A 22,861-nucleotide genomic window follows, 5' to 3' on the forward strand; every position below is an offset into this window, starting at 1 on the left:
TTACAGCTATAAATTTCTTCCTTAGTACTGCTTTTATTGCGTGCCATACATTTTGGTATGTTGTGTGTCTGTTTTCATTTGTCTCTAAGTATTTTCTAATTTCCCTTGTGATTTCTTTTTTGTGTGTGTGTGAGATCAGCTCTGTGCTAACATCTGACAATCATCCTCTTTTTTTTTTTTTTTTTTTGCTGAGGAAGACTGGCCCTGGGCTAACATCTGTGCCCATCTTCCTCCACTTTATATGGGGACGCCGCCACAGCATGGCTTGCCAAGCAGTGTGTTTGTGCGCGCCCAGGATCCGAACCGGCGAACTCCAGGCCACCACCGCGGAGCGTGCGCACTTAACCGCTTGCGCCACTGGGTCGGCCCCCCTTGTGATTTCTTCTTTGATCCATTTGTTGTTTAGGAGTGTATAGTTTAATTTCCACAAATTTATGAATTTTCCAGTTTTCATTCTGTTATTGACTTCTAACTTTAACCCATTAGAATGGGTCAGAGAAGATACCCAGTATGATGTCTATCTTTTAAAATCTATTGAGACTTACCTTTTGACCTGACCTATGCTCTCTCCTGGAAAATGTCCCACATGCTGTTGTAGTTGGGTAGAATCTTTAATTAATATATTTATTACTATATAATTCCCTTTCTGATTTAATTAAAAATTCTCTTACCACCTCTATTTAATTAAAAATTAAGCTGAAATTCCAGGAAGACTGTTTAAAAAAAAAAAAAAAAAAAAAACTATTACTTACATTTTATAATTATTTACCTGTGTGAATCCAAATTGTGCAAAAAAAAGGAGACTGATGTTGATTTCAAAGTTTTGCATTCAGCAAAATGCCTCCTAGTTGTTTAACAAGTAAAGTATATAAACAAATTTATACTATACATCACTGTTTTTATCTGTTTTGTATTTGGGATGGATTGTTCATGAGAGAGATAAAAAAAACAATTCTACTGTTAAAAAATGTATGAAAAACAACATTCTATGGGTACACCATATTACATTCCAGAATGGAGAAACATAAAACACAGGTCTTAACTAGGAAATGTCAAATGAGCTAAGGGAAAAACCCTTCAGGCTGTACCAATTTTCAGAATTCTCAGGCAAAATTTTTTGCATTGTATAATTCACAGATATCTAATGGCATCAATTATGAGAGTCATATCCGGTATTGTTCACACCTGTTGCAAAGAGCCAACTGTATATATTTCTTCCTAACGCTACATTCAACAACATCAGGTTGGTAGCTTGAAATGGGCCATGATAGGACTATGTATATCATGAAAATCTACAAACAAAATTAATCAGGGTTTTTGTTTTTTTTAATCCACACCCCAGCCCAACCCTGAGACCAGGTGTTAAATATTTACCAGTACAACACTTGAAATATCACACTCCAGAAGGTATTTTGATATAAAGGATACTTAACTAGCCACATGATTTTTTAAGTCAAAAACATTTTTCAAATAAACAACAGTAAAATGCAGTGTAAAATAAAAATTTGCTTTAAAGAAACCTATATTTTGAAAAATAAGGGAGAGGAAACACTACATCTTGATAGCTTCCATTCCATCTGGAATTTTAATAAGTCTTTCTTGAAAAAGAAAAACAAGGCATCTCACAACAGGTACTATGGCATTGGTCCTGTCTCTTCAAAAAGTTTCTAACTTTTTCAGTAATTCAAGGTCAAATAAAATAAATTAAGCTCCTCCTGTCTATAATCCATCAGCCTTCAATATTTAGAAAGAGCAAACATATAGTCTCAGGATTTTCTCTTTGATATTTACTCTTCATCAAATATTATAAAGATTTTCAAGTAAAACAAGTGAAATACTGCTATTGATCATAAGAAAAATCCATTATATGGAGCATAATGAATTTTTTTATAAAGAAAATTATCATATTTGGTACCATGACAACTTTAGGTAAATCTAGTAATTATGAAATTAATATTAAATGTTAGAATATCAAAATAGATAACTTATTTGGAATATTTATAAACTCAATCTTACTACCTTAGCCTGATATTTATCATAATCTATTTTGCATCAGTTTAGATACAGCTCATTTTTTCAGCCCTAGTACCTGTTCCTTTCCCAAGTTTCTCCAGTTACTTCACCAGACTGGGCCTGCCACACAGAGGCTGGAACCATATAAACGTCTCGAGCCCCAGAACTACCTCAGTACCCAAGAAACATTCCTTTTATTGGTGCCTCACATCTGTCCTCCACTTTACTTTGACCTTTATTCATTCACTGAAAAATCATTACATGGGCCGGCCCCGTGGCTTAGCGGTTAAGTGCGCTTGCTCCGCTGCTGGCAGCCCGGGGTTCGGGTCCCAGGCACGCACCATCGCACCACTTCTCCGGCCGTGCTGAGGCCGCATCCCACATACAGCAACTAGAAGGATGTGCAGCTATGACATACAACTGTCTACTGGGGCTTTGGGGGAAAAATTAAATAAATAAATAAAATTATAAAAAAAAAAAATCATTACAAACCCACCATGTTGTAGGCCTTGTGCTAGGCATTGGAGATACAATGGTAAACAAAATAAACATGTGCACGACTTCATGGAGGGCAGTCTGCTAGCAGAGCTGTCCATTGAACAAATAATCTCATTAAAAAATTATAATTATAAATTATTGTAGGTGCTATGAAAGAAAAGTATATGACTCCACGAATGTATAACAAGGAGACCTACCTCCTCTGCAGGCTGAGAAAAAGCTTCCCTGAGAAAGTGAAATTTGACTCAAGACCTAAAGGATGGTGATAAGGAGTGTTTCAGGCAGAGGAAATGGTACTTTTTCAGCTCGAGTTCCAGACATGTTGGTTCCACCTTTGCTGGAACTTTTATTTCCACCTTTGCTGTCTCCTGGAATTTTTCTCCTGAATTTTATTGTATCTAGCTACCAATGCTGACAATTCCTACCCCCATAATACTAATAGTTAATGTTTATTGAGCTCATACTACTCGGAATATATCATTCTGAGCAATTTGCATATGTGAACTCATCTAATCCTCAAAGTGATTATATGAGGTAGGTTACATTTCCTCATTTTACAGATGAGGAATCTGAGGCACAGCCATGATAAGTTACTTGTCCAAAGTTACACAGCTACTGCTACTAGTCCTTGCACGTCCATTACCTCCCTCATAACTTACCTCTCTTCTAGAAATCCCAAGGCACCAAGCTAAATTAGCACTACTATTGGGCAAAGAATACTCAGTCTCCTATATCCTCCAAACTGCTACCATCTTCAACCAGGAAGGATCATGCTGATCTTCTCCAGTTTTCAGAAATTAGGAATGAAAACTTGACCAAGGTAGCCTACATTAAAAGATCTCTAGGAGCAAGAAAAATGTTTTTAGACTAAGTAATACATTTTTACAACAAGTCATTCATTCAGAATATGAAATAATGAAAACCAGGCAAGGAGAAAGAATTATAATTTATTTAACTCCTTCTGCACCTTCCAAGCGAGAGGAAGATAAGAGGATTTTTTTTCTTTTAATTCAAACTTGTAAATATCTTGCTTATATTTATAAAACTAAATTACTATGCAGTAAATTGGCTATGACACAGAAGAAATTCCCAAAATCAATTATTTTCTTTAGCTAAGCACTTTTTAAATATTAAAGAAAAGGAAATAACTATTAAATGACCAAAGCCTTATATTTTTTAAGGTTCCTGTTATGATCAAATTTTCATTTATAAATTCACCATCGAGGGTGATGTGAAAAACAGTAATTAAGTTGGTGATTGATAAAAGTGAGAGTATGAGTCATAGTTTGCAAAAGGAAAATTATTTTGGGGAAAAGGCTCAGGAAGAAAAGAAGCAAATAATGGATTCTGGAAGAAATGAAGACCTTTCCTGTCCAAGGACTGTCATCAGTTCTTTATTACTTGAAGATTAAGGGAATAGTGAATAAGGCTGTCTGCCAGACAGCAGAAAAGGTAAGAAATAACATTATCTCTAAGTATACCTCACATGAAAGTTCTCAGAAATAACATTCATAAAATTAAACTTTCTATAAAAAGTTACTAGAAAACCTAACTCAAATCAGAACAATGGAAATGTCAAAATAAACCAACATTACATTTGTCAGGAACTCGAACAGAATGAAACAGCACAGCAGGTCAGGTTGTAGAATCGTCTAATTTTATTCCACTGGTTTTTTAAAAAAGGTAGATCCAATACTGATTTAGTAGGAGACTTACTGGGGTTTGTTTTTGTTTGGTTGTTTTTCACTTATGGATTAGTGCAAAATAAATATTTGGTTTTTGCTACTAGTGTTCAGCAAATTTACACAATGAGCTTTCGTTTCTGGTTCCAGAGGTCAAATTCAAGCCATTGAATTCAGTTCCACTTTCTAACTAACTGCCCCTCCCCTCTTATACATATATCTCAAATATAATATACACATTTATATAAACTTTCTTAAACTCACATTTAAGTATGGATATTAATTGCTATCCCTGCATTATGAATCTTTAAAGAAAATGAAGAGAATTTCATTTTGATAAAGTTGTATTTAACAGGAAGTTTTATCCAATTTAATTTTTTAATTTACATTTTCATGTTTACTTTGGAGTCCCTACTATGTGACAGCACTGAGGTAGATGCTTTATACACACAATCTCATTTAAGAATACTGGGTTTATTTTGTTATATATATACTGCCTAAGGATAAGGTAAAGAGACTATTTTTATGGTGAATCAACCTAAGTCATATCACTGATGGCTTTTATATGAGCAACATCTAGCATACTTTATACATGTAGCTTAGAACTTAGTTCATGAAAACTGTCTGATCCAACTTGAAGAAGTCTCAAAAAAAAAAACTAAGAGCTGTGTACATGTGTGTGTATGTGTGTGTGTGTGTATGTGCACACATGTATGCTAGACAATGGATTCAAACCTAGGCAGTCCAGTTATAGAATCTTTACTCTTAACCACTAAATCACTAAATGATGGAAAAAGAAGCAAGGTGTAACTTTTAAAATGAAAATAACTGATTTAGGTAATAATAGTAGCTTCTAGAATAAGAAATCATATTTCTAAAGTCAGTAGCAGCATTAAGTTATTAACAGACAATTGAAGAAAATTTACTACTGTAAAATTTCCTTTGTAAATGTGCTTAATTTTCAGAAAGTTTCTAGCTTTTTCTTTTAGGATATTATATCACCTAACATTTTTGTGATCTCTTTACAGATTTTAAAGCATTTTCATATCTAAGACCTTATATAATCCTGCCAGCAACACTACAAAAAAGGCAGGTGTGATGGTTAATTTTACGTGTCAACTTGGCTGGGCGATGGTGCCCAGATACTTGGTCAAACATTATTCTGGATGTTTCTGTGAAGGTATTTTTCGGATGAGACTAACATTTAAATTGCTGGACTGAGTAAAGCAGATTACCTTCCATAATGTGGGTGGGCCTCATCCAATCAGTGGAAAGCCTTAATAGAACAAAGACAGACCTCCATGGAACAAAAAGGAATTCTGCCAGCAGACTGCCTTTGGACTCAAACTGCAACTCTTACCTGGGTCTCCAGCCTGCCAGCCTACTCTGCAGATTTTGGACTTAACCAACCCTCTATAAACACAAGAGTCAATTCATTAAAATCAATTAATCAATCAATCAATCAATCACTGTCTCTGTCTCTGTCTGTATCTCCCCATACACACACACACACACACACACACACACACACACACATATCCTATTGGTCCTGTTTCTCTGGAGAACTCTGAATAAGACAGCAACGTAGCTGAAAACTAAGTCTAAGGAAACAGGGAGTAGGAATTCAGATCCATACCTTTGTCTCCAGTCATTCCCGAAAAGATACTAAAATTCTCAAGAAGCTATACTACAATTCAGTTTTCACACCCTAACCAGTTAGCCAGTGTAATGTTCTTCTTTTAAACCTGCTATTTGATAAAACTAATCAACTCTGGTAAAGAGTTCGGCAGATCCTCAAAAAGTGAAGCATAGAATTACCATATGATCCAGCAATTCCACTCCTGGGTATATACCCAAGAGAAGTGAAAACATATGTCCACACAAAAATTTGTACATAAATGTTCATAGCAGCATTATTCCCAGTAGCCAAAAAATGTAAACATAAATGCCATCAATTGATAAATGGATTAAAAAAAAATGTGGCAAATCCATACAACGGAGTGATTCAGGGATAAAAAAAAAATGAAGTACAGATACATGCTACAACATGGATGAATCCTGAAAACATGCTAAGTAAAAGAAAACAGACACAAAAGGCCACATATTGTATGAATCCATTTATATGAAATGTCCAGACTAGGCAAATCCACACAAACAAAGAACAGATTAGTGGTTGTCAGGGTCAAGGCAAAAGGGGCCAATGGGGAGTGAATGAATGCTAATGGGTATAGAGTTTCCTATTGGGGTGATGAAAATCTTCCTGAATTAGATAGTGGTGATGACTGCATAACTTTGTAAATATAGTAAAAACCACTGAATTGTACACTCTAAAATTATGACTATTAAGATAAGCAAATTATATTTCAAATAAAAAAGTGTAAAAAAATAAAAACTAATCAACTTACCTGTCCTTTTTGTGGTGCCAAACAACGAACAACTTCATCCACCATTACTGGAACATGTAATTGAGTCATGGCTTCAGGATTTCTGTCTTGAGATTTGTGTAACTCCTGAGCTCCAGTTTGATCTGTTTGCTCCTGGGCTTCATAGTCATTATATCTTTCTGCTGTAGCATGTATTTTTTTTGGCCAGACACCTAAACTAAATATGCGAGATTCCAACCAGCATGAAAGAAATTCTTTATAGATTCTAGAAAAATATGGGTATCGAAGCATTCTGTAGGTCAACAAATCTAGAAAAAAAATTAAAAATATCAAGATTGTTGGATTTTTAAAAAGACTTATAATACTTGGGAGAAAGCAAATTAATACGCAATATTTAGCACAGAAAAGAATATGTAAGACTTATCACCTCAAACAAGTGATGGTGACTAACCTCCTTAAGCAAAGAAGGAACCCAAGACAACACCAGAAATGATCTGAAAATATAACTTTTTAGTGTAGCCTGACAAGCTCCAAGACCATCAGTGTTTTAACCATCAGAGATGTAAAAATTGATTATTTAGATATTTTTCTGAAATGCACTTTTTTTGAATTTTAATTAAGTCTAAAGAATGGGTTCAATGCATTAGAACTGTTTATTTGAAAAAGCTATGTGGGTGACTGAAGGGATTATAAATATTATCCTATTTGAGGTTCAGGTGGTCTTTTATTTCAAGCTCTTCTATTTGTTTTTCTCATAATGCTAAATCTTCATCTTCACTTTAATTGTTTGAGAAACTATCCCTGGGAAAGACTAGGCACGTACAGCCAAAAAGAAAAGGAAGTGATCAGTCTGCAAAAACCGTGCAGACTTGTCATGGATATTCTCTGATGAGATCATCTCACCATGGCCTATAGATCAATGAAGTATATATCAATTTAAACTATAACTTTAGAAACACTCAACTGAGCACACGTTGGCATTTTATATCCACCTTTGTTTTAATTGTCTGTCCCCTGCCCCCCAAAACAAGCAAATAAATAACTGATGCATTCTTTCATTTTCTCATACTTGTTCAATTTTATTCTATAATCTGTAACTCTTTAAAATGCAGAGGAAAAAATAATGTAAATATATTAACAGAAGACTTTTTGAAAATATTATGCTTTTTACCCAATTGTTCGCAAGCAACATTTTTGATACTACTACAGTAAATACTGAGTTAACACTACTCCCTCTTCCTCATGGATTAAGAGTTATTTAAGAGTAAGATCTACACTTTTATATCCACAAAATCAGATGCACACTAGGCGCTTAATAAGTGTTTTCTGGAAAAAAAAAAAAAATGAATGGATCGATAACTTCCAGATTCTACAGAATTAACATTTTTATCAAAATTTGCTTTAGGAAATTTCAAGTGTCTGACTGACCCTATCAAAAACAACATTCTCAAAATACTTCAAGAAACATAACTCATGCTTACATATGCCTTCCCTTCCTTTTCCAATAGAAAATGAAGCACACTGTTGAAATGTTGGTCATATGTAATGACTAGAAAAGAAATACCAATATATATATTTGATATTATATAAATATAATATCAAGATGTTACCTTGAGGATAATATGTCATCTTTACCAAAGACATGATCCACAGAATTTATGCAGCAAATGTGACACAGGAAAAATACGGCAAAAAAAAAGTAGACTGGAAATGAGCGTTTTAAGTAAAATTTTGGATTTAAGCAGTGACAAAGTAGCCAAATCATTAATTATGCCTTATGTTTTCCAGAAAGCTTATACAAAGTCAACCCAAGTACCCTCTAACTTAGTGTTTCTAATATTTTTCAAAATAAAAGTTAACATTTATTAAGCACTTACTAAGTACCACTTACTATTCTAAGCACACTACATGTACTAACTCATTCAATCCTTACCCTAACTCTTAGAGCTAGGTACTATTATTATTTCCATTTTACAGATGAGGAAAACAGAGAAGTAATTTGCCAAAAGGTCACATGGCTAAAGAGTCATAAAGCTAGAACTGTAACTCCAGCATTCTACCCCCAGAGCCTGCCATCTTAACCTCTATGCTATAAACACAGACCGCTGACTCTATTTAATGCACTCATGTAACTGGATGGTATTTCAATTACATTGACTATGTATTTGTGGTATTTCATGAATTAGATTCTTTCTTTTTTTAAGGAGCCAATATCCTATTGCTTTGTCCTACTCCACTCTGAAATACAGTATACTGTGGGGTACCCAACAGAGGACATACAATGTATAGGTCTAAATACTGGAATCTGGAGGATTTAAACAAGCTACACTGTACGTCCAGATTTTGATAATTTTTTTAAAAAACAAGTGAACAAAAAACCCCCATCGATTCCAATACAGGCAACAGAACCACACAGGAAAAAGCAAGTAGGATAGATAGAAAAAATGCTTGTTTTGCCCCCATTTAATTCTTTTCTGCATTCACTTTCTATGTATTTACTCAACTATACAGGTGCAAAGCCTGAAGATTTTATTATGCACTAATTGGCTACTAATGTGGATCAACATAGAGAAAGGGGTTCAATAATTAAATTTCCTTTTTGGTTGCTTCCTTGAATACCTCCCTAAAAATGGAAGGGGGCCAGCTCTACAGGGAGTTCCTTCCCTCTCGCCTGCAGCCCACTCTCCTACCGGACAACCAGAGCACCCCTGTAGGCTAAGAACCAGCCACCCTAAACGACGTGGGATGGTTTCAGGGCCTTCTGTCCCAGGGAGCAGCAGGGAGTCGGGAAACCCGGCCTCTAGAGCCAACTCCGTGGGGTCCTAGGCAAGTTGTTCAACTGTTCTCTGCCAGCAGAGTCCAGTCTCAACTGCCGAGACCACAGAATTGGCCCGGTTACTCTTTCAACCATGGGGACACACAGGCCAGCGATGCACCCTTGAAAACGACTTCCTCAACGGCGCTGCCCATCACCAGCACTGCCGCCAGCTCTCCCTGCAGAGAAAACCCGCGCGGAAACGTCATGGCTACGGCCCAAATCCCGACCTGCAGGCTGGCGCCCGAACGCGGAGGGCGCGAGAAGCTTCTCGCGGACAGAGGAGGATGCACCCCTTCGCCTCAGATTTACACTCCGACGAAGGAAAACTGTTCAGAAACTCCTGAACTCAGGGTGAACGAGCGTGCAGGACAGGGGGCGTGTGCTCCCTCTGCCGGGGCGAGTCCAGCGACCCCGGAACTCCCCCGAAGCCTGGGGTGGGCTCCACGGGAGCTCCCGGCCTCGGCCACCAGCTCCTCACCTGAGGCGCCGAAATGTCTCAGTCGGCCTCTGACTCGGGCCGGCGACGACCACCGCGGCGCCGGAGAACCTGAAATTGCCGCACGTCTAGGTCGCAGCCCTGGGGGAAACTCGCAAGGACGGACACATCGGCCCGCGTCCGCCCCAGCAACCGAGTCCCTCTGCCTTTCGTTCCGCTGCTCGCGTCCCCTGGCTGCCACAGGGTCGTCAGGCGCTGGGGGTGCCAAACGGTGTTCCTGGGGGACAGGGGTAAATAAGACCCTACCATAGCCAGGTTTAAATTCACTTTTACTTTTTTTTTAATGTCTGATGCAACTTGAGTCTAACTTTCCATTTTATCCTTATCCCCACTCTTTCAGTTTACTATGAACCCTTGTGAAATTTCTGTGTTCTGAATAACACGGCAGTTAGTTATATTTCAATTTTTGACGAAAGGTGGGGCTTTCTGTCGCCTTAGCACTACGTGTTTGGAAAGTTTTGGTTCTTTTTCCCTTCATTACGTTCCAAAGTATGCCAGTCTGTTATCCTTTCTTTTATACTCCTTAATGTCTTGCCAAACTAAAGGGAAGCCTGCTGGCATAGTAATGGCATTGATTCTAACATTAAAATTCCTGCTTTAACTAAATATACAATTCCTTAAGAATACGGACCTCATCATCTGAACACTGCTAGATGGCAAGTGTAAGGCAGAATTTAAAGTTGTAAGGCAGAATTTAAAGTTGTATGTAAAATAAGTATTTAGATTAGGTGTAGAAACACCTGTGAGACTGGAACGGATTATACAATGTGGGTGTCAAAAATGACATTTAAAACACCTCCATATTCACCACTGATCAACGCGATTTTATGAGAAATTGGTAGTATATGCCTATTTTCAGACTAAGATAGCATCTTAATAGAACTTAATCTAGAAAGTATTTCAGGGACATATGATTCAATTCTGACTTGGCTGGTTTGTACAGTTCAAGAGAAATATTTTCCTTTAGTGATTTTCTGAAAACTTCAGTTTTCTCTTCAGTAAAATAAATAGTGTCTACATCTCATGAGCTGTTTTGAGAATTAAATGAGATAACATATATAAAGTTAATAAAATGCCTGGGACATCTAAGGTCAAGTTCTGTAGAGTGAGAGCATACTTGAAATAAAATAAAAAGGCTTCTCAATTTTATTACCAAACCCAGCACCTCACAAATAACTACTGAATTAGCTAAGGTATATATAATACAGCCAGCAATTAGTAGTTTTATTGATGCTGTAGCCAGTGTTCAGAAACAATCATATAACAAGCATCATATACAATACACAGTGCTTCTGATTTTTCTTCAACAGGAAATAAATGTCCATAATATGGAGAATTTCCATACATATTTCACTTATAATAGTCTGCATTTGTGTTGTTCTATCCTATTGATACCGTGATACTGAATCACCAGAACAGAAGCTCCAGGAGGACAGGGATGTTGACTCAACTGTGGGTTGTTATGTCCCTAAAATCTACAATCAATAACTGCTGAATGAATGGACACCATAATGGTAACATAAAGAACAACATACAGATCGTACTATTAAAAATATCCTGACAAAGAAACACGAGTTATCTTAGCAAACATATTTCCCAGGTATTTTTTCCCTTTTTAAAGTGTACATTCTGAAATAATGCCTACAGCCTAGGACTTAAAAAACTACTGCATCCAATAATGAATTAGGCCAATACATTTAAACATTTATTTTGTCATGCCATCATTAGAAAGAACTCTAAAAAGCAGCCCAACACCAAATAGTTTCCCACTCAGCGCTAACGGCAGTAGGCCCGGGAGTCCTGAGAAATCAAGCCTGGGGCCTCCAACCAAAAGCCCCCGGCGTTTCAATTAATCGAGGCGAACTGACCCGAGTTCGGGCCAAGCGAAAGTGGCCGCAAGGCACAGGTCCCTACACCTTCCAGAGCACGAACCTGTGCCTTGGAGGCCTCACTACCCACAAGAGACAAGAAGATACACACTCAGAACCCATTAATCCACGCCCCACAGGCTCCGCCTCTCCCCCTAGCAGAGGGCACACGCCACCCCCTGCCCGCACCCGTCTCACGCACATCCTGAACCCCACGCACACCCCGAACCCCGGGACCGCGCCCCGCGCGCCGGCTCTGGACGCGGCCTGAAGATCCCAGGCGGCTGCCTCCCACCTGCAGCTCGGCCGAGCCCCGCCCACCTCGGCCACTGACTCCGCCCACAGCCCGGCGCGTTGCCACGGCGACGCAGAGCTGAGCAACGGCCACGGCGCCGCGCGGCTGAGACTCCAGGCGCCGAGCTGCAGCGCGCCGCGGCAACGTGCAACGTGGTGACGTCACGAAGACAGCAGCCAATGAAAGCAGGCGCTGAGGCAGCTGGCTTGGGTTTGAATCTGGTGGCAGAGTTTGAATCGCCGCCGGGAGGCGGATGTCGAAGTGAAGTGTCGCGGTACCCTCGCCTGGGCCTGAGGTGAGTAAGAGGCCGGCGAGGAGGTAGCTCTAGTCTCGAGAACTCTCCTCCTGATGACCTGTCTCGCTGGAAGCGGAGGGGTCCCGCCGCCTCAGGTGTAGAGGCCCAGGTGGGGTTGTTGACAAACACGGAAACGCTGGGTGGGGGAGGGGCGGGGAGGGGACAGGGGCGGGGGTGGTTGGGGTCCCTGCGGGGAAGGGGAAGGAAGAAGGACCCCGAGCCCCGCAGGAGCTGGCTCTGCCTGGTTGGGAGCCCTGACCGCTCGGCAGGAAGGGCCGGGACCTCCCGCCCTGACTCCTGAGGAAGCCGCGCGTCTTAAAGGGCATCCTGGCGCCTTTCCCAGACGGGCCGAGCGCTCCAGGCTCAGCACCCTATCCTGGGAAGTTCCCTCCCGACTCCAGAGCCAGTGGTGTGTTCCGGACACGGGTGGACACGGCACTCCGGGCTCAGCTGTCTGGCGAGGAGCCCTGGGTCCCCGCGGTACACGCTTTCTGTCCGGCGAGGGTCCGCTGTCCGCCGGGCAGAGGTCAGTCGGACCCCGCCCTGAGTCCCCGTGGCACAGCCCCTAGGCTGTGTGGAGGCGAGTAGTAGTAGGGATCTGTGGGTAGACAGGGGTTGGATGAGCTTCCCGCGAGGGCCGGGCTGGGGCGCCCCCGCCCCCCGGGGAGAAGCGCTCCGGGAGTGGGGCGCGCAGGGCTGGGAACCACGCTTCCGACCAAGAACGCACAGCCAGCGTGACAGGAAGACAGTGTTTCCCCCAAAGCCGCGGGACATGTGTTGCCCCGGGTTAGCACAGACACGGGTCAGCTCGACCTTGGTTCCCTGGCCTTGGAAGACGTGCTGCTGTCGGTGTCGGCGGGAGACGTGCCTCCCTGTCTCCAGAGGCACGTCTGGAGAGCGCGCGCTTGGCTTTGGGAAGATGCTGGGAGCGGATGCAGGGGACCTGTTTGGGCCGCAAGTCAGGCAGCTCTGGGAAAACACGTTTTAGGCTGATTCAAATTTAAGCTAGAATGGGTCCCCCGTACGCCTCATCTGTGAAAACTTATTGTTTCCGTCTCCTGCCAGCGCTGCCTGGCGGGACGGCTGAGGCCCGGCTGAGGTGTGGGAGAGACTGCCTGGCCCTCGCCCCTGCGGGTGGAGGGGCTGTCAGCCTGAGAGTCGGGCCTTCGCCTCTGCTCTGGGTCTGTGCGCGACTGCCCCTTAGGAGCCCGCCGGGCACTCGCTTACAGAGAGGTCGGGGCTGACTGCTGCTTGCTCTAAGAGGTTATTTGACCGGAATTGACAGTCTGGTTGCTCAGGTCAGTCACTGTTAGCAATTGGCTAACACGTGTCAGGCATTCTACAGGTTGTAGTTGGTAGTGTTATTCCACCACATGGAGCCCCTCCCTTGGATTTTGGGAGGCATTCGTGAACTTTGGTGCTAGAGAATATAAGATCCGAAGACTAGATAGTGCTTGTTATTAAGTTTCTGTTATTTTGTAAGAATTGTCTGTTTCAGTAAACAGAGATTGTCTGTCTTTATCCGTAGTAATTATTCTCTTCTGTTATTGAAAAAGTATTGAAATTTTCATTTGAAAAGTGCATCTCATCCCACTGCAAATATACCCTCTATCAATTAAGGTACACGATAACATGACTGTTATGCTGTGAACTCTGTGAAAATCAAGAGGGAAAAGTAGCCCGGGTGTCAGTGCTGCCCTTCCCTCGGTTTGAAATTTTCATTTTTCCTTGATGCTTGTAAGTTAGAAGCAGTGGCTCTTACCCTGAAGTTGTTTCCAAAAAAAGGTTTAAGTCGCATCGAGACTGTAAGTGATAGTGTGGAGGATAGTTCCTGGACCTACAAAATGTTTTGTTGGGGGGCCGGCCCCGTGGCTTAGCGGTTGAGTGCGCGCTCCGCTGCTGGCGGCCCAGGTTCGGATCCCGGGCGCGCACCGACGCACGGCTTCTCCGGCCATGCTGAGGCCGCATCCCACATACAGCAACTAGAAGGGTGTGCAACTATGACATACAACTATCTACTGGGGCTTTGGGGAGAAAAAGGAGGATTGGCGATAGATGTTAGCTCAGAGCTGGTCTTCCTCAGCAAAAACAGGAGGATTAGCCCCAATGTTAGTCCAGGTCTGATCTTCCTCACAAAAAAAAAAGTTTGTTGATTCTGGATCTAATTCAGATTTGAGTTTGTATTTGAGAAATAATTTATGACTGTATTACTCCACGTTCAAGATAACTTGTGCAACATTTCTGTTTCATTGTTTGAAAGTGTCCTGTTCTGGTTCCAGTAGAACATAGTTGTTAAGAACATGGGCTTTGGGTTTGGACCTGAGTGTACATTCTGGCTCTTCACTCACTAGCTGTGTCATCTTGGGAAAATTACTTATCCTAAAGCTAAGTCTCTGCTTTTGTAAAACGGAGGCAGTAATAGAATCTGCCTTATATGATTATTTTAAGGATTGAATGAGATGATGTCAAATGTTGGCCATAATGCCTGATACGTTGAGTGTGCTCAAAATGATAATCATTGTTGTTCATTATTACTAGTTATCACCGTATTGACCTTATCCAAAAGTTCTCAGTTAATAGCATGTTTGCTGAGAATAGATACTGTGTGATATCCAGCAAGCACAGAGAAATCATAAACTTTCAGTTTTATTTCAACATTCATTCAAGAGCTCCTCCTGTACTAGACCCTGAGGTTTCTATCAAAAGTAGGCAAATATATATTTTTCACTTCTTCTATAAGAAAATTTCTGGGGATTATATGTTTACATCAGAGAGAGTAGTGATTAAATACTTGAGCTTTAGGTTCAGTCAGTCAGAGTTCAAATTCCATGTCCTGTGCTTCCAGTACTGTGACTTTAGCCAGTTAACTTAATATCTCTGTACTATAGTTACTCTCTCTATAAAATAGGAATGATAATAATACCTATATCATAGGATTGTTATGGGGATTAAATGAGAAGTACGTAAATTGCTTAGCCGGTTTCTATTTGTAGAATAAAGACTCAATAGAAAGTATTCCATAAATGTAACATTGTTATTAAATGAAAGATTGTGTTTAAGGTAAATTTTAATAGTGTTTTGTTTTGTTTTTGAAATAAAAATACCTAGATTTATTTAAAGTACCAAACAATACAAAAGGATATAAAGTAGAAAGTCAGCCTGCCTATCACCCAGACCTTTATATTTCCCCACCATGAGGCAACTGTTATTAATTTCTTGTGTTCTCTTCCTGAGAGCCCACGTGTATCCAAGTATGTATGTATCTTTTAAAAATGCAAATGGTTGCATGCCAAGTCCACTGTTCTGCACTTGTTTTTGCACATATATCTTGAAAATCTGCGTTAGTTCATTCATTCATTTATTCAACAAGTGTGTATTGAGTCCTAAATATTTGACAAGCACTGTTCTAGGTTCTGGGGTATGAATTCCACACTCTCACAGAGAGGGGAAACTAGCAACAAATATGTAACCAAATAATTTATATTTTCCACTTAGTCTAACGGCTAGAAAGAAAAATAAAGCAGATAAGGGATTGGAGGGGCAAGGGCAGGGTGACACTATTTTGAATGGAATCTTTAAGGAAAGCCTCTGTGAAGCGACATTTGAGCAGAGATCTGAATGATGAAATGAGGGATTCCAATTTGCAAATATCTGAAGGTAGAGTCTTTAGGCAAAGAGAAGAGAAAGTGCAAAGGCCATAAGGCCAGAACAAGACTGAAGTGATTAAAGAACACTAAGATGGGCAATGTGACTGAAGCAGAAAAATCAAAGGGGAGGATAAGATTGAAAAAAGGGTCAGAGAGGTAGACAGGGGCCAGATGTAGAACCTACAGGACATGCTAAGGAGTTTGCATTTTATTCTTATGCTGAAACGTCATTGGCGAGATTAGAGCAAGGGAATGACATGAGATACATCTGAGTGCTTTTGAAGAAGGAGGTACTAGTACAATCGATGAATTAAATAAAATTTTATTGTACTTACGTATAATTGGGGGTGAATCTTTAACATAATTGGCTTATATTTTATCTAGGATGAACAGTAGCTAGATATAAGTTAAGGATTTGCCTGTTCAATTTGGTTTATTTTATCTTGCTGCTATTGAAGAGAATTAGGTTTTAACACCTGTTCATTAAACATAGAGGAATGAGCTGTTCTATGTAAGTGAATCTCCCAGAAAATTTAATGTTACCCTTGTTAAGTGATAGAGTTTTAACCACCCTCAATGATTAACATAAAACATGATCTTCCCATTTTCCTAATTTTATAAGCAAAAAATTGGGCACATTATTTGACTTTTTTTGATGCCTCAGAGTCCTCATTGTGATTGGCTGTTATTGCCAATCATTGTACTCTACTGTAATATGTTGATTCTCTTAGAGAAATATATTGTATGTTTGCGTCTACTTTAAATGGGTAAATTGCTTTCTTGGAGTCCATGTCTACTTTTATAATTTATTAATTAATTCATTAATCAAATATATGAGAACTTACAATATATCAGGCTCATTATAAGACATTAGGGATATAAAGATAAAAATATACAGTCCCGTTAGCTATTATTTCTTGTATATTTTTCTAATCATATGCAATAATCATAAAATTTTAGAGCTTTCTTAGAAAAGGACCTTAGATATCATATAGTCCAACCCTCTTGTTTTATAGATTAGTAACTAAAGCCCTTCATTACTCACTCTTTCCCTTATACTCTACTCTCTGTAGACTAGAAAAATGCCTTTCTAGTATAATGGACAGTGGATTAAACATCCTTAATGTTTTAGTCTCAACAGTGAAATTCTACCAGCTTGCTCTTTTGATTCTGTTCAACAAATACCACTTAGGAATAGATATGACAAAGTTCAGAGGCTATGATACTATCTTCTGAACAATCATCTGAAAAGAATTTTTGAATCAACATAGTATTGTACAGATAGCAATATTTAGGCTTTTCTTTTGCCACTTCTTAGTAAACATGGTCAAGGAATTTGCTGTCCGTGTGCCTTATTCAGAAGCAACTAGATGTCCATCTCTTTTTATTTGGCCATGTTAGAAATGAAAGTAGGTGTTATATATTAATGTAGGAACAACCTCGTTAATCCCTGAAGACATCAATATATTTGAACATATACTAATTTTTACATTTTGGTGATTCTTAACCTTAGGTGTTCTTATTAAGAAAGTTATACTCACTCATTTGTTTTGAAAAACTAGGGAAATGTGTGGTACTTTAAAAATTAAGATTGATGTCTTAAAATCTGTAACAAGTTGTAAAACAAAGTTATATTTGACATTATGCTTCTTAAACCCCTTTAGGTAATTGTCAAAATTTCTCCTTGAAATGTTACTTAAATAAGATCTATTGCCTTCTAAAATACCTTCAGTAATTCCCAATTAACTTCAAAATCAAATCTACACTCTATAGCCTTGCATTTAAGATCTTCTAAATCTGGCCCCACCCTTATCCAGTTTTATCTTTTTAATGCAACCCTCTCGGTTCTCTTTTGTTCTCTCCAGCTGCATCGGGACTGAGCACAGCTAAATTGAGCATTTCTTTAGATACTGTAGGTAAAATTATAATCATCTAAAACTAAACAGTTAAAAGAAATGAAGTTTTAGCAGATTGACCATGCAGCCAGTTAGTCCTCTGCACAAGCTGTTACCTACCACAGACTTTTGGAATTGCTGCCTGAAATACTCTTGCCCCAGAGAGCCACTTACTTGCTCACTCCCTCGCTTCAGTCTCTATAAAAAGTGACTCCACTAGATGAGCTTTTCTCTACTGCCCAATCTAAAATAGGAGCCCACACGTACACTCCTGACCCTCGCTATCCCAGGACCCAGGAAAATGCCTAGCACATAGAAGGCTCTCAAATATTTTGGAATGCATAACTAGTTTTCCTTTCTGAAATGTTTTTTTTTTACCTGATAATAACGCTCCATCCTTCAGCTCTCAGCTCCTGTCAGTTCCTCTACGAAGCTTTCTAACTGTATTAATCCCCTATTATAGTTTCGCCTAGCACTGTTAACCTTTACCTTACAGCACTTGTCACAGTTACACCTTTACATATTTGTGTCACTGTTTTATTAATATCTTTTTCCCTCACTACACTGTATATAATAATAATAGCAAACACTTCTAGTGCAAACTCGGTGTCCGTCATTGTTATAAATGCTTAATCCTCACAACAACTCTATGAGGTAGGTATTATTATTAGTCCCACTTTACAGCTGAGGAAACTGAGTCACAAGAAGGTTAAGTAACTTGCCCACTATTACAGCCAGTAAGTAGTAGAGCTGGGATTTTAACCTATGTTGTCTGGCTCCAACATCTAGTAATTGACTTATTGAATTGATTAATTAATTAATTAGCAAGAGATAACTTCCACACTTGAGATTCTAAGGTCTATTTTGAAATAATCACCTGATGTTTTATATATGTTTATTTAGCCATTTCATTTGTGTATATTTTATCTCTTGTTGAATAAAAGTATATTAAAGCCAAAGCATTGTTGAATATTTCTAAAAGCTTTTAGAAATGTGTACAGAGGTTAGTTTTTGGTATCACAAGGAATGTAGGTTGCTACTAGACTTTAATAGACAGGGGTCAGAAATACTAAACATCCTCTAATACATGGAACAGTTCCAAACGAGGAAGAATTGTCCTGCCCAAAGTGCCAGTCATAAGCCCATTGGGAAACACGAAAAAGATGGGCCATTATCTTTGGGAAGGAGAGGCAGGGATGGGGGCAGATGAGGAAGAGAATTGACATTTATTGAATGCCTTGATACGTTTAAGACTTGTTATCTCTTTTAGCCTTCACAACAGTGGTCTGAGGTATTATCTTTTTTATACAAATGAGAAACCTGAGATTCAGTGAGGTTAAGTAACTCAAGGTCATAGAAGTGAGGCATAGGTGTTTTGTGGGACTTTGCTAGACAAGCTCAAGGATGAAGAAAGAGCAGAGTAGTAATTCACCTGGGACCTGACTGTTAGGATCCAAATAACTCTCCTTTCCTCTTGAGCATTCTATTTTTAGAGAAGGACAGAGTCTTAAAAAGGGAGTGCTGTGTCCGGTGTCTTCTGCATTTAGATTGTTTTGGCCTTACTTGAATTCTTTCCAAAAGTATGTGGTTTTATGACATATTTTAGCTTTATCATTGCTGTTATTTCTTCCATTTTAAAAAAACAAACAGAATATCTTCTTTTCCCTCTCCACCCACACCATTTCTTTGCTCACTTTTGCGATAGTACTTCCTATATTCACTGTCGGTCAGAATCTTCCCATTCAGGCTTTTGTTCCACCATTCCCCCCAAATTGCTCTTCTCTTTGGCCTCTGTGTTGCTTAACCTCATGGTTACTTCTTAGTAAGTACTTAACGTATTAAGAGTATTTAACACAATTGATCATTCTCTCCTCCTTGATTTAAAGGTTCCCCCAAAATCTTAATGCCATTTGAAGCTTTAAAAACTTTTAAAAGCTTCAGGTAGCATTAACACTCTGAGGACAGCCTTTACTTTCTTAACTCTGCCTCCAACTGCCTCAACATTTCCACCTGCATGTCTAGTAAAATTTTCAAATTTAGGATGTCCAGAACTGAACTCCTGATCTTCTTCCCAAAATCTGCTCTACCCTGTGTTGTTTCCATCTCAGTTGATGGCTCCTCCATTCTTCCAACACTTAGACCAAGAACTTTGGAGTTATTCTTGAATCTTGTCTTTCTCTCATACCCCCACATCTATCAGGAAATTCTACTGTCTTTACCTTCAGAATACATGCAGAATCTGAACACTACCCTCTTCTGAGTTGACAACATCATATCTTGTCTTTATTACTTTAATGGCCTCACTAGTCTTTATTCCCTATAATATGTTATCTATGCAGCAGTGAGAGTGATCAGATTATGTCACATAATCTGATGAATCTCTTTACCTAAAATATTAGTCGGACCCTGGGCTTCCACTTAAACTCAAACACTACGTAAACTGTATATAATCACAGCTAGGCTACCCAAAAACCTAGCTTTGATTTTCACAAGGGCTCCAGCACTATTTTAATTTAGGTCATGGGAATGGACAGGAAAGGATCTCTCAGAATCATATCAAGGTAATGAAGGGAGAGCCTGGGCTTGTGAACTATTTTTAGTAAAAGTGATCTTGGCTGCAAGCCTCTTGGCAGTGGAAATTGATACAACCAAGCTGGTTTCTGCCTGTATCTCAGAGACACATAGGGTTAAAAATAGTTCCAAGGATGCATCAATTAGCTAGCCCAGGTATGAAGGTGATAGAGATGGTATATACCCTGTGGTGTATTCAGAGAGATCCTAATCTCTGAATATAGATCCTAGGCTCTGCTCTATAATTATGCAAGTTTAGGGTACATCAATGATAACAGGTTTAAAAATTATGGTCTATTATATGACTGCCTCACATAAAAAACAAGAAAAGTAAAGATAAACTAACAAAGATCAATGATTTGGGAGCCTTAACTATCCAGAAAATCTAGAATCTAAGTTAAGACCAAGAAAAAACAAACAAACAAAAAAACCTTTAGTATTCACTAATTTATTTATTCATCTAATATTTGTAGAGTGTCTATCTAGCATGTGCCAGGCACTGTTTTAGGCTCTTGGAACACATCAATAAGCAAAACAGATTTAAAAAAAATATATGCCCTTAAAGAGCTCGTAGTTTAACTGGAAGAGAGAAAATAAACAACACAATAAGTAAAAAATATATTAGGATGTGGTATGTGCTTTGGGAAAAAAATAGAGCAGTATAAGGGTGATTAGGAATTGGGTAGGCTGTTTTAATAAGCGTAGGCAGGAGCGCAACATTTGAACAAGGACTTGAAGGAATCATACAGATATTGAGTAAAGCACTTGGCAATAGAGAGAATGGCTAGTGGAAAGACCCTGCAGGGGTCCTTGGTGTGTTAGCTGGAATGGAGTTAGCAAAGAGGAGAGCAATAAGACATGAAGTAAAAAATGTAGGCCATATATATTTTCAGTAATATTTACCAGGTGAGTGGAACAGAATTAACACCTTTTCTTAATGAATACTACATAACCAGTCATTTTGCATACAAGTAAAACTAATATTAATACTTTATTTTCCTTTTTAACTTCAGAAAAATATTCAGGTGTTTGCACAACCAGAGGAATCAACATCATCAACAATGTCTATCACTGAGGAAGACCTGTGTCACCACATGAAAGTAGTTGTTCGAGTGCGTCCTGAAAACACAAAAGAAAAGGCATCTGGATTCCATAAAGTGGTCCATGTTGTGGATAAGCATATCCTAGTTTTTGATCCCAAACAAGAAGAAATCCATTTTTTTCATGGAAAAAAAATTACAAATCGAGATATTACAAAGAGACAAAATAAGGATCTTAAATTTGTATTTGATGCTGTTTTTGATGAAACTTCAACTCAATTGGAAGTTTTTGAACACACTACTAAGCCAATTCTTGGAAGTTTTTTGAATGGATATAATTGCACAGGTAATTGTTTCAGTTGGGGTTTAATTTTTTCATCTGATTTCAGTTTTACATTAGTAGAGTCATCTACTTGGCCCTTTCTTCTAAATATAATCAATTTTAAGGTGCTTGTTGCTAAAAATTCTTAAGTTCAGTAGACTGTAAATGTAGTCTTGCTTTGAAATTTAATCATATATAACTATATAATTTGTGAAACTTTCTCTTCCAGGGCTTCCTATGGTCCCTATAGACAGTCATCCTTTCAATTTTCTATGTTATTAAACTACATGCTTCTTGCAATTGATATCAGATTTCTCACAATTTGTATTCATAAGTATTCCCACTGCTTACCTCTACAGCTGTCTATCCCTGGGCAATAGTTGGACATTTCTGAACACTTGGCAATTTTTTTACAGCACCGTTTTTCTTTACCTTGAAAGAAAACTGTTAAAAGCCCAGGTTAATTGAGTATCATGTGCTATTTTAGTATATCTTCAGCCCAAAAACCGTCGCTAGTGCACTGGATAGACCTATAATCATTTGCCTTTCAAAACGGCCATGTTGATTTCCTAGAAAGGGAGATATCCAAAAGGCCAGTTAATTCAATATTTACAAGGCACTTAACACCATTATTAATATCTTATTTTTGTAATTGCCATAGTTTATGACATTTTCTTTAACATATGCCAAAGCTGTAACATGTTTCACTGTCTTTTGCTGGCTCATTCAGTTTTATTACAGAAGACTTACCCTCTTGGTCAAGCAAGAATGGAATGTGGTTTATTGATTAGAACTGCTATGATTCTCATTTTTAAGCAGATAGTCTTTACCTCATTCATGAAACTCCATATTGCCTCTAGAGACTTTTTAAATTTTTCTTGATTCCACATGAAAAAAACTCTACCAAACTAATGCTGAATCTTTGATTTCTTCTTGGCTTTACTTTATATTCTTATCCAGCTGTCTAAAGACTTCTTGATGTACTACTGATTTACATAAAATAGAACAAAATGAAACATACATCAGTTTGATTCATT

General features: G+C 38.9%; 2 protein-coding genes across 4 annotated transcripts in view; one reads left to right on the forward strand and one right to left on the reverse strand.

Annotated features, from left to right (window-relative positions):
* Positions 1-10,027, reverse strand: part of METTL15 (methyltransferase 15, mitochondrial 12S rRNA N4-cytidine) — a 191,742-nt gene extending 181,715 nt beyond the window's left edge. Inside the window, exons 1-2 of one of the 2 annotated variants that reach the window (XM_087433064.1) lie at positions 9,623-9,838; positions 6,599-6,885 (exon numbers count right to left, since the gene is read on the reverse strand). In XM_087433064.1, the coding sequence (XP_087289190.1) occupies positions 6,599-6,868 (270 nt within the window). In that variant the 5' untranslated portion in view covers positions 6,869-6,885; positions 9,623-9,838. Of the gene's footprint in view, positions 1-6,598; positions 6,886-9,622; positions 9,839-9,873 lie in introns of those variants that run through there. The other variant, XM_004418549.3, reaches the window with a different exon arrangement.
* A 2,218-nt stretch (positions 10,028-12,245) lies between these two features.
* Positions 12,246-22,861, forward strand: part of KIF18A (kinesin family member 18A) — a 90,483-nt gene continuing 79,867 nt past the window's right edge. The window contains exons 1-2 of one of the 2 annotated variants that reach the window (XM_087433061.1): positions 12,246-12,349; positions 21,476-21,848. In XM_087433061.1, coding sequence (XP_087289187.1) covers positions 21,524-21,848 — 325 coding nt within the window. In that variant the 5' untranslated portion in view covers positions 12,246-12,349; positions 21,476-21,523. Of the gene's footprint in view, positions 12,459-21,475; positions 21,849-22,861 lie in introns of both variants that reach the window. The other variant, XM_087433062.1, reaches the window with a different exon arrangement.

The sequence above is a fragment of the Ceratotherium simum genome, chromosome 7, assembly GCF_057802395.1.
Source record: "Ceratotherium simum simum isolate JZ-2026a chromosome 7, ASM5780239v1, whole genome shotgun sequence".
Classification (NCBI taxonomy): Eukaryota; Metazoa; Chordata; class Mammalia; order Perissodactyla; family Rhinocerotidae; genus Ceratotherium; species Ceratotherium simum.